Genomic DNA, 11,221 nt, shown 5'->3' with positions numbered 1-11,221 from the left:
AAGGTAGTCAAGTTCCATTGCCTCCTCTCCCCATGGTGAGGGAACTTCCTGCTCATGCCCTCCACATCTGCATCTCCTACTTGGTGTTTCTCTCCGTATACATCTTGCATGGAGAATTGTGGACCTTGACTGGCATGGCTGCCACCTTCCTTAATGAGTGCTAGAACCTTAATGGCCCTTTATTGAGTCACTAAACGTGTTGGACACATTAGCTCTAAAATATACACTATTGGAGTTAGGTGTGTGCGTGCGTGCGTGCATGCGTGTGTGCGTGTGCGTGTACATGTGTGCGTGTGCGTGCGTGTGTGTGTGTGTGTGTGTGTGTGTGTGTGTGTGTGTGTGGGGGGGGGGGGGGGGGGGGTTTTGCGTGCGTGCATGCGTGCGCGTGCGCGTGGGCGTGGGCGTGTGCATGCGCGTGCGCGTGCGGGTGCGTGCGTGTGTGTGTGTGTGTGTGTGTGTGTGTGTGTGTGTGTGTGTGTGTGTGTGTGTGTGTGTGTGTGTGTGTGTGTGTGTGTGTGTGTGTGTGTGTGTGTGTGTGTGTGTGTGTGTGTGTGTGTGTGTGTGAAATTTAAGAAAATAAATCATGGAGTTGACAAGTCTTTAAGATCATCCTTACTCAATGTTTGATACTCTAGCCATTCAACAAATAGCATTTGTGAACATGTTCATTTTTCTTTTTCTAGAAAACCTTGCACTTAAAGAAGATTAGCAAGCTAAAACTAGAGATGAAAGAACAACCATACATAGCCATTGGCTTGTAAATTTGGTTATTTATACAAGAAAATGAAAAGCATAGTGACAGTACGTAAAGGGAATGTTATTCAAATTTAGAATGTCTCTCAAATAGGAATTTTGTTTATAATGTTTTCATAACAAACCACTTTCTTCCACTCAAAGCAAAGAGGGTTCCATTAGATTTAGTTGAAGAAATAAATCATAGTTGTAGCACAAAATTTATTGAATTCGACAATAGTAGAAATAGTATTGTAATAATATATGAATGAACTTATCTTTATTTTTTATAGAATCTATGTTCATAGTGTGGATTCTTTAAATGCATAGGCCAATACATCTCATGCAATCATTTACACTACTATATCAAAGCAATGGTTAGCATTTTATGTTGATTTGATGTCAAATTGTTATGTTACTATAAAGTTGTAGCATGGACAATGACTCCTAAAATAAATAGACTTCCAATTGTACGAGCCATATATGTTAAGTCCAAAATATACAATCCTAATATTTTATTTAGTAGACTTAACAAAAGAGGGTGAAAAATCAAATGTCTTCAACACGACTAGTTTTTCTTTTATCCAAGTACTATGAAGTGTGCATACTACATTTTGAGACTCGAATTCATTATGTTCAAATATTTGCTCTTTTACTCATCGTCGTTCACTCGATTGAAGCCAAAGCCATAAGCACACCTTTTACGAGTTCTACATCTATAGATTGTCTTCATCCCCATCGTAGACACATCAAACAATTGTCAGAAATAAACAAACTATAAGACTTTATCAAATCTAGTAGGGAGAATCAAAGAGCATTTGCACTAAATTAAAGTTGGATGTGGAAATTTTTGCTAATAATGGATGGTCTAATACTTATTTAAGTCAAACCACTTGCTTCACATTTAAACACTTCAGAGGTTAAGGACAATTGTGTAGAAAATATTATGTGACAAGACAGGTTCTTGCCAATACACATTTCTCTTTGTGCATGTTTATTTTGTGCTTTTTGTTATGAGTAATATATCCATTTGGCAAATCCAACTTTGAAGCTATCATTGTATGTTCATGAATTTGAAAGCTAGGCATATCTATCATTAGATTATTCATTGGAAAGTCCACCAAATCATTGAACATTTGATTTAAATATAGCTAGGTGGAACTACTGAATGAGGGAATTATGATTATTCTGACTTATAAGTCCATATTTTAGCAATCTTTTAATACAGTAAAGTGAAGAGGTTCAAGAGTTTCCGCCTATTGCTCCTAAATTTTGTTATTGGTAATGGCATGGGCTTGAAAAGCTTCATTTGATTGACATGTAGTCATCCTTGACCACTTTGCTCACATCAATTTGCTACATTCCCCTCCAATGCTCTTGCTCTCCCTTTGGCTTTAATTGTCCTTCTTATCACTTAGTTTGGCATTTTCAACACCTCAAGGTTCAATTGCTTTCTTGTTAATTCCAACCATTATTTCTTACCTACAAAAGGTTTGATTATGTTAATCGTTGGGACTCTCTTTGAACAATGGAAACACAAACATTTGATATATGCATGGAAGATCTAGTTCAACATGATCAAGCTTTTGTATGTGGATGATGATGAACTCAATTGCTACTTGAAATAATACATTTGCCAACCCATTGACCTTGTGCAATCACACAATACAAAGTATTAGAGACACTCCATCTACAACCTCAAACCAAACATGTCAACCGTATTTGTCTCCATGCAAGATTCCCAGGTTACCATAGCAACATAGAACTAGCAATCACCCAAAAATAGTAATTCACATGGAGTACCTCAAGTGTGGTATGATATTAATAAAGTCCACCTGAAAATGCCCATTAGACTCCACTTTATATATGAGTTTCTATCTTGGCCAATTGACTATTAAGAAAACTATTAAATCATTTGTTAGGGCGTACTTATAAGAAGAGCAAGGACAAGTCTTTTGAAACTTGAAAACTCCAATCAAACCACCTTGACATCACCCGGAGACTTAATATTTTCTATTTGAGACATTGTTTTTTGAATTGCACACCAAAGTGTGATATACATATGGGGTAAGGGTGTTTTTTTTTTTTAATAAGGAGAAACCGTCTTGATCCAACAATTGACATAGATCAAAGTATTAAATACAACAGGTAGGGGTAAATATTAGCTACAACAAACAAAAAAAACACACCCTGTTTACACTAATCGACCTTAATATCAAAGGCCATACACTAGAGAGAAGTACGGAGTTAGAAATGCGTGGTGTTTCCTTCATGAAGGAGCCCTAGAGAGAAGTACGGAGTTCGGAATGCGTGGTGTTTCCTTCATGAAGGAGCCCTAGGATGCCTTTCGACAAGAAGACTTAGAATGCATTGCATTCATTTCCTTGATCAAAAAGAAAAGCATTCTGCATAATGAGGGAGCACCATTAACTGCAGTCACCGGCCAATACCATCTGCCACTCGTGAGTTTAATTCCATCTGAAATGAAAACCATTGAGAATTTGTCTATCCAACACCTTGTGGCAAAGTTTTGGAGGTGAAGTTCTGTCATCCATCAATGGATGAAATAAAGCACCCCACACAAGAACCTTGCATTCTAGACACTTCTTGATCTTATGATCTATGGCAATGATATAAAACAGATAAATTCAAATTGTACAATAACAGCTTGGGACCGTAACCTTTGTCAGCCCAATGATATAGCCAGCAATTGTGCAAGCAGCCAATTCAAAGATGACGTTAGAAATCTAATCATCCATTCCAGTCTCTATATGAAGCAACTATCATATCTTCTCGCAAGAAGTAAATTCAGAGAACATGTAGGGTACAATTACAAATTCTTGATCTGTGTATAGCATCATAAGGCTTCCTAAACTGTTGTCTTATAACAACTACCAAAGGCAAGCTTTCTGCCGAACAATACTGACCCTAGCGCACTCTAACCAGATAGAGCAGGCAAAAAGCCCAAATCAAATATGAAGTCACCTTAACAGTTTCTTCAAAGACCCCTTGGAATATTCAAACACTGTTTTGATACCGTGCGATAGCCATACTTTTTGCAAGGAAAGGTACGAAAGAAGAAAAGGTCGCACATTTTACAAGGAAAAACTTAATTTGCATATACTCACAATCTGTCGAGCATTCTTCTACAATGTAGAGATGTGATTCATATTGCCATTTCCTGTAACTTACCTCTCTAAATTCATGCAAAACTGCTGGAAATGAAATGCATATACTGCATACATAAAGTCTGCATCACAGCACAACTGTTAGGATGTATACAGATCTGTCCAATCCATGTTCTCTTTATAAACAGCAGTCTCAATCTACACCACTAGTAGAAATGGGCCCAATGATAGAATCTGAAGCTTCAGAATGAACTCAAAAGTGAGCCTGGTGCTGCTATTTTGTGGCTTGAGCTATTATATTTGTGAGGGAATTGGCTTGCTCCTTTGCATTTTCCACAAGTGTATCCTGAAAGTCAACCCATTAACACAATAAGATAGAGAATCACCTGAGAGAGAAAACTCAAATCTTATCAAACAATACTAAAATATTAGGTATAAGTTCCCCGGTTTGGTACCTCCCATACCCAATGACTTGCCATTGAGGCCGACCAAAACCACCCGACACTTACAAACTTTTATTACATGTACAGTACTCAACTTTTAACATCCAACTTGCTCGCAGCTACTAAAACTTTCTACAATTGCAGAACAACAAAGAAAACTACAAAGCGTGTTTTAGAATTCATGCCCAGACACATTGTAATCATGCCATGTCCGTTCCTAGATATTTCCTCATCAAAAACACGTGGACACTTGTGAACTACTTTCAATACAAAGGCCTACATCTGCTGACTTTATCCAAACCAAAACAAGGAAGAAAAGGGAAAAGCCCTTTACTTGTGCTGCAATAACACGCGCTACAGACTTCTTGCTAGTTTCTTGGAGCTCTCCAGCAATCAACACCTCATCCAAAATATAGTATGCCTGAAAAACAGGTACCATGACTAGTAACTTGACTATGTTGGATTGATTCAAGCAGTTCAATTGCTATACTTTTGTGAAGTCAGATCTCACCTTGTGAAAATTGAAAATGAGATCCAGCTCACAGACCTGCAAATTTGCATCAATACAGTACAAAGGACTATCTCAAAAACTAGAAAAATATCGTGATTGTCACCCATGTTGCACTACTAAAGAAATCCATACAATCACAACCCATGGCTTGAAGACTGTTATCGCTTTCACGTGCTTCTACATTCACTTTACTTTTGTAATTTTTGAACACTGCATCGTAGTGCATCTTGTGTTCTTGTGTATGCTGTGAAGTTTAAGCACAGAAACCCTTCCACACTTGATTGTATTCATAAATATCTGAACATCCATTTCTAAAGGGACTCTAATGAGTCATACCAACATGCTTCTTCATTCACTTTACTTTTGTCATTTTTGAACACTGCATCATACTGCACAATCTTGTGTTCTTGTGTATGCTGTGAAGTTAAGCACAGAAACCCTCACGCACTTGTTTGTATTCATAGATATCTGAACATCCAAAAGGGACTCTAATGTGTCATACCAACTGCAAATACAATTGGCATTTAATACTCCCCTCAGTCCAACAACTGTCTTCTATTACTAGCATCACTTAATGGTGTAACAGGATTTCAAATACAATTAGTACATTCAGACAAGTGCTCCACAGTCTCATTCCAAAGTCATACCAACTGCAAATACAATTGGCATTTAATACTCCCCTCAGTCCAACAACTGTCTTCTACTACTAGCATCACTTGATGGTGTAACAGGATTTCAAATACAATTAGTAAATTCAGGCAAGTGCTCCACGGTCGCATTCCAAAGTAGCAAAATGATGAATAATGGCAAAGCACGCAAATTAATTATATTCACACAACCACCCCACACTCACATTTCCAAAATATCGATCCAAGATCTCAACAAAATGGTGAATAATCTCAAGGCACTCCAATTCATTATCCTCCGCATCAATACACATGCAAAAATATAAGCTTGCATATCTGTGACAAAAGAACAAATATAATGTTAAGCCACTTGGAAATGTCTATAATGCCTACTCTTTTTGACCAAATACTCCTTTCAACAAAGTACACTTGCTGTCAATCTGATAAGATGACACTACTCTTAAATGAATAAGCCATAACCCACAGCTTTCTTTGGTGAAGATAATTTTCTACCTAAGCATGAATAATTAATATTATCTCGTGCTGGTCGATTTACATAAAGCTCTGGAATCTCCACATATAAATAGGTAGAACCAGAATGGTGACTTAGATGTGAAAATAAAACTACTTTCATCTTTCTTGTGTAAAGACATACCCTAAAGTGAGTATCTTGTCAAACAGATATAGGTAATGATTACAGTTCAGACCTTGTTCATGAAAACTGGGAGTAATACATATGAGAAAGTAGGTGAAAAGTTAGTGGTGCATGTATCAATAGATGATACCATCTAATCAATTTATTGGTTAGAAACTCATGTCCTGCTATATAGTACTATCTAGCCAACAAAGATATACATTGTATACCAAAGAAGAACAAGATTGTATGTGCAGGCAGTCATGATCACACTACACAGCCACGTGGGTAGTGCCCATGGACAATGCAGTGGGTGGCCAGCCTAGTGCAATCATAAGAGCAGGCAGCCAGTAAAGGTCCCCAAGGACACTGATGACTGATGCAAGGTGCTTTGGGTAGTAACCTTAGTAACCTATAGGTAGGTAATAACTCTGGGTTGTGCCCAGCCCATAGGTAATGACTGAGTGCGTAGTTTGCCCCATGGGTGGTGCCTGTTGTACCTCAGTTGTGAGATCCTGGATACTTGCAAGGGTAGCCTTTGTCAAAAAAATGATAAAGAGACCAGAGAGGCAATAGGGTTTGCGGGGAGAAACACAGTGTGTGTACGACAAACACTAACAGAGAAGAGAAACTTAGAAACACAAGAAGAACAGTGATCATACACTAAATCATGCTATGAGAAGAAAAGCTGATACAACGGAACCAAAGATCAAAAGATAGCTGCACTCTGTTTGAATCAGGTGGCAGCACCTGTGGGAATTTGCTCGTCAGGTAGGATGCATAAGGAGTGACAATGGGGGAGAGTCATAGTAACATGGGACAGGTACCTAAAGCTGATGCCAATGACAAATGTTCTTCAATACTCCACCTAGAAACTCATTCTACCCCTATTCTCTCTATCAAGGCTACCAATCCACAAATGGCAATTATGGCACTACCTATTCGAATGCTCATTCTACCCTATCTCCCTGCTTCTAAAAAGTTGAATATGGAACCAATTACTCACTTTGGTCATGCAAAGTCAAGTGCATCCTCTACACTTTTGACCTATGGAAATTTGTCGCCTGTTAACCCCAGCTCGAGACGGAAGTAAAAGAAGTGAAATGCAGATGAAGTGGAAGAAGCAGGACGGAAAACAAGCAAAGAGGCAAGGGCAGCCTCTAAAATCAAGTTAAAGGCAAAAGCACATTTTTAAGTGAAAGGCACCCCAAAACTTTTGTAAAAGAGCGCCAAGCTCCCTTCTGTGCAAATTGTAAAAGGGTAGACGGGCATAGGCCAAAGAAATAGACCGAGAATGTAAAAAAAGGGATGGGTGTCCATGGGATTTTAGGGCATGTATATAAAGTTCAAAAAGTGAATGAGAGCTCATTCTTTGGTGTGTGGCAACAAGAGACTCTTCTTCTTCTCTCCTCCTCCTCTTTGCTTGCTTGTGTGTGCTTGAGAGAGGGAGTGTGAGAGTGTGAGAGGGAGAGAGTGTGAAGGTGAGGGATCAAGGAGGTGAAGCTCTCCCCATCTCCTCTCTTCTTCTTCTCTTCTCTTCTCTTATCTCGTGCGCCGCTATGGAGGATGGAGCTTTGAGGTGGAGCCTTGAGGATGCTTGAGCTTGCATCAAGAATCGTAAAGCTACCGGTGTACTTGAGGGAGGAGGCAACTCATTCAGGCATCGAGGTAAGCTCACTACACCCTGGTAGGATCGAAGGCACGTCAGGTAAGAGATAGCCATAGGTGCTCTCTTGAAATGCTTGAAAGAATAAGCGGTCCATGGGTCTTGGAGGTTAAGCATAAGCTCCCTTTACATTTTGGTTCCATTGCCGGAACCAACAGATTCAAGCTTGAGCACTTGCGCGCCTCAAATTGAGCATCGAAGTAAGGGTTTCATCCCTGAATTGGAGCTTGAGATAGGTAGGAAGTTTTGGGTTTTTTAATCTTTACAACAAGTATGTATTTTGGTTATTTTGGTGGTTTGATAATTAGGAGAGTAGGAGAAATGATTTTGAGTACTTTGCTTTCGATTTTTGTTGCATTTAGAGTAGGTTAGGATTAAAAAATCAGATTGGAAAAGCGCAGGGTTTGCTGCTGTAAAACAAGCCTAAACAAAGCACAAATCAAGAAAAACGGAGAAAAAAGAGTACTCAAGGGGATTAAGGTCGACAAGTGAGTGATTAGGAGTAACAAGACCTTTGTCGGGAAAGGGTTTAATAGCCAAGAGACCAAGGGAGAGCTCATTTGAAACCCTCATTCTGTGTGTGTGTGAGAGAGAGAGAGAGCTCCATTGCATGGATTCGCTTCGATCTTGCCGCCAACGAGTTTGTTGCCCGCTACAAGTATATCTAACCCTTCTTCTTAATCCATAGATATGATCTGAAAGTGCTCAATGAGTTTCTTGCCCTGAATCTATCACTTCATAGCATTTTTCGTCATTTCGACAAGAAACGTGCCGCGTTCGGCCCGTCTGAGCGGCTTAATTCTGGGACAAGTCCCGGAATCGGCCCTCGACCACTTGTCTTTGGTCTACTCGGCCCGGCCAACTCGGCCTTACACACTTGGACACACAGCCACTTAGTCCACTTGGATTCGGCCCACAGCTGAGTTGCACATTTAGACACACCAGGTACTCGGCCCATCCAATTTGGCCTAGGCCCACTTGTGTCACATGTCATTCGAACATCCCAATTTGGCCCAGTTCCACTCGGCCCTCAGCCATTCGGCCTGTCCGAATTATACACCCCGCCTCACCAATTTGGACTTGTTGGGCTAAATTTGATTTTTCTCAATTTTTTTAAATTTTGAACCAGACCCACCTAGACACCAGCTGTACGAACTTCCAAAGGCCATACAGACACTTGAAACACCTTTCTGGCGCAAGGAATAGAAGAATCAGTGAGACGCAGACATAGAGGCGATGCCAGTCGACTATCTAGCGATCCAGCCTGTTAGCGGCATCAAACTAAGTCGTAAACCCCCAAACGAATCTTAACTGAGCGGAAGGCACAACGAAAACCCTATAAACCAACGAGGACGGGAACATACAAGCCTATCAAGCCAAACCCATAAACGAGAGTGCAAGAGCCGCTTAGACACCTTGTTTTCTCACTCACTCTGATTTTCAGCACTCGGAACACACTTAAGAAAAGCTAAAAGCCTGATTGCACACAGGGCACGAAAAAGAGCACACACACAGTGAAGGTAAGTTGAGGACTATTTGTAATTAATAAGGAACTCACTCTAACATAAAAACTTAAAAGAAACCACCAGTAAGAGAAGATCCCAAGACATAGACAGGTGATCAAATCTCTCCAAGTATAGGACCAAGCGAAGAACGCTACTGAAAAGCCAAACGCAGCAAGGACCGACACTATTGGAAAAGTGGATCTACCCGACCTCATCAACCTGATCGACAACTTAGCAAAACAGAAAATCTTAGACATGGTAGAGAGCAGCTCAGATTGTAAAAGCAACAAAGAACTAAACCTAGAAGACTTTCCTGAGGCAATCCAGCAATTAGTGAGCAAATATGACGCTCAAACCCGGTTAGAACATCGCGGCAGACCTGCCGAGGACATCATAGCGAACCTTGAGGAGGAGAGGGATCTGGCACGCAAAGCTCTGCAAGGCATAGTCCCTTACAACCAGGATCAGTAGACTAGGATCTTACATCAAAGCATGGAAATGCGAGAGATCCAGAGAGTGCTAGCCCTAGCAGGCACAAATCAAACAGAGAACGAGAGAGCATTTGAAGAAGAGCTCATGCTGAGTGAGCTTCTAACGAAGCGGTTGCTAGATAACACGGCAACGGAGCAGAGTGCTAGAGCATTAGCAACATTGCTACCAATGCATGTATTGTGGCAGAAACCACCTGCCAACCAAGTGTCACGACCCAAGGTCACGACCTTGCGCTAATCGCGATAGGTTCGGCCATGACACCATACATTGTTTACCTCAGAGACTTCCATACTCGCACCCTTACGGTCAACCCTACCTTGTGAATAGGCTGCCGAACTTCTTTAGAAGGGGAGTCCCATTGGCCCTCCCAACACCTAATGACACTAAGCCGGCCATCCCTAGGATGGAGATAAACCCTACAGGTATCCCTAGGCCACCTGGACCCTACGTAACCCATCCAACGAGTGATACTCCAATCCACTATCTGGAGAAGCCAAATAGCAAAGAGCCTTATATACACCTTATGTATCGTACAACGAAGAAGGCAATGGAGTCCTTATGGACTACTGACCAGTACTGGTGAAACCAACCTTCCTTCCATGGATGGGTGGTAGATCCCTAATTACAACTTAATAACAACAACAGACAATTAATGCAAATCTGAAAATACAAATTTACCTACTGATCTTGGACAATGCACACCCGATTGGCCCCAAAATTGACGCCCCTTTCGGTATTTCTTCAACTTTACTGAAGAAGAAGGATTTACAATGGGATTCTCCCAATCCCTATCGGTATTCCAATCCCTTGCTGTACCAGCAAGTCTTCAATCTATTTTGCCCCTTGATTCCGGCACTTAATTGGCCTTCACCCACTTCATAGAAATTTTTGCTGTAAATTAGGGTTTACAACAGAGAAATTTGCAATTTCTCAACCTCCAAGGGTCCAAATGCTGAGATCTTCGAAGCAAGGCTGTGAAATGGCTGGGAGATGAGAGGGAAAGCTATAGAGAGAGAAAATTCAAAGTTTTGTCACGAAGAATGACTGAAAATCAGTCAAATGCAGCTCCTGCCCTGCCACAACAGCATGTAGATGCAAAAAACTGAAGAAAATCAGTCAATTACTACTGCTGCCCTACCTCAACAACCTGTAGATGCTGTCTCCTCCTGTTGATTGGTCTTCTTTTGTCCCTGGCTGCCTCAAAAGGTCCTCCAATGGCTGCAAATCAAACCAACAGCGTTTTTCAGTCTTGCATGGGCATTTTTGACAAGTGGCAGCTTTCCCAAATGGTTTTTCCAGTATTTTCATAATTAAATATTAACTTTCAGTCTTTAAATATTAAAAATTAATCTAATGATTATTTTGGTGCCCTAAAAAATAATCTGACTGGTCAATAATTAAATTGGCTAGGCAACTTCCATTCCCGAGTGTCTGCGCCATCTTTGACCATCAGATTGGCGTCAGGTATCATTAAACACCACTTC

At 40.6% G+C, this 11,221-nt stretch overlaps 1 protein-coding gene across 2 annotated transcripts in view; it reads right to left on the bottom strand.

The window, feature by feature from the left end:
• Positions 1–3,829: 3,829 nt before the first annotated feature.
• Positions 3,830–11,221, bottom strand: part of LOC148010044 (AP-1 complex subunit sigma-1) — a 50,893-nt gene continuing 43,501 nt past the window's right edge. For both annotated transcript variants that reach the window (XM_087673148.1, XM_087673147.1), the window contains 4 exons: positions 5,668–5,776; positions 4,815–4,850; positions 4,638–4,724; positions 3,830–4,206 (listed from right to left, as the gene is read on the bottom strand). In XM_087673148.1, coding sequence (XP_087529274.1) covers positions 4,135–4,206; positions 4,638–4,724; positions 4,815–4,850; positions 5,668–5,776 — 304 coding nt within the window. In that variant the 3' untranslated portion in view covers positions 3,830–4,134. The remainder of the gene's footprint in view (positions 4,207–4,637; positions 4,725–4,814; positions 4,851–5,667; positions 5,777–11,221) is intronic.

Source organism: Lygodium microphyllum, chromosome 30 (assembly GCF_053477565.2).
Source record: "Lygodium microphyllum isolate KBCC chromosome 30, Lygodium_microphyllum_v1.1.10, whole genome shotgun sequence".
In the NCBI taxonomy this organism is placed as follows: domain Eukaryota; kingdom Viridiplantae; phylum Streptophyta; class Polypodiopsida; order Schizaeales; family Lygodiaceae; genus Lygodium; species Lygodium microphyllum.
The sequence above is the reverse complement of the archived record's forward strand: the minus strand, read 5'-3'. Positions and strand labels throughout refer to the sequence as shown.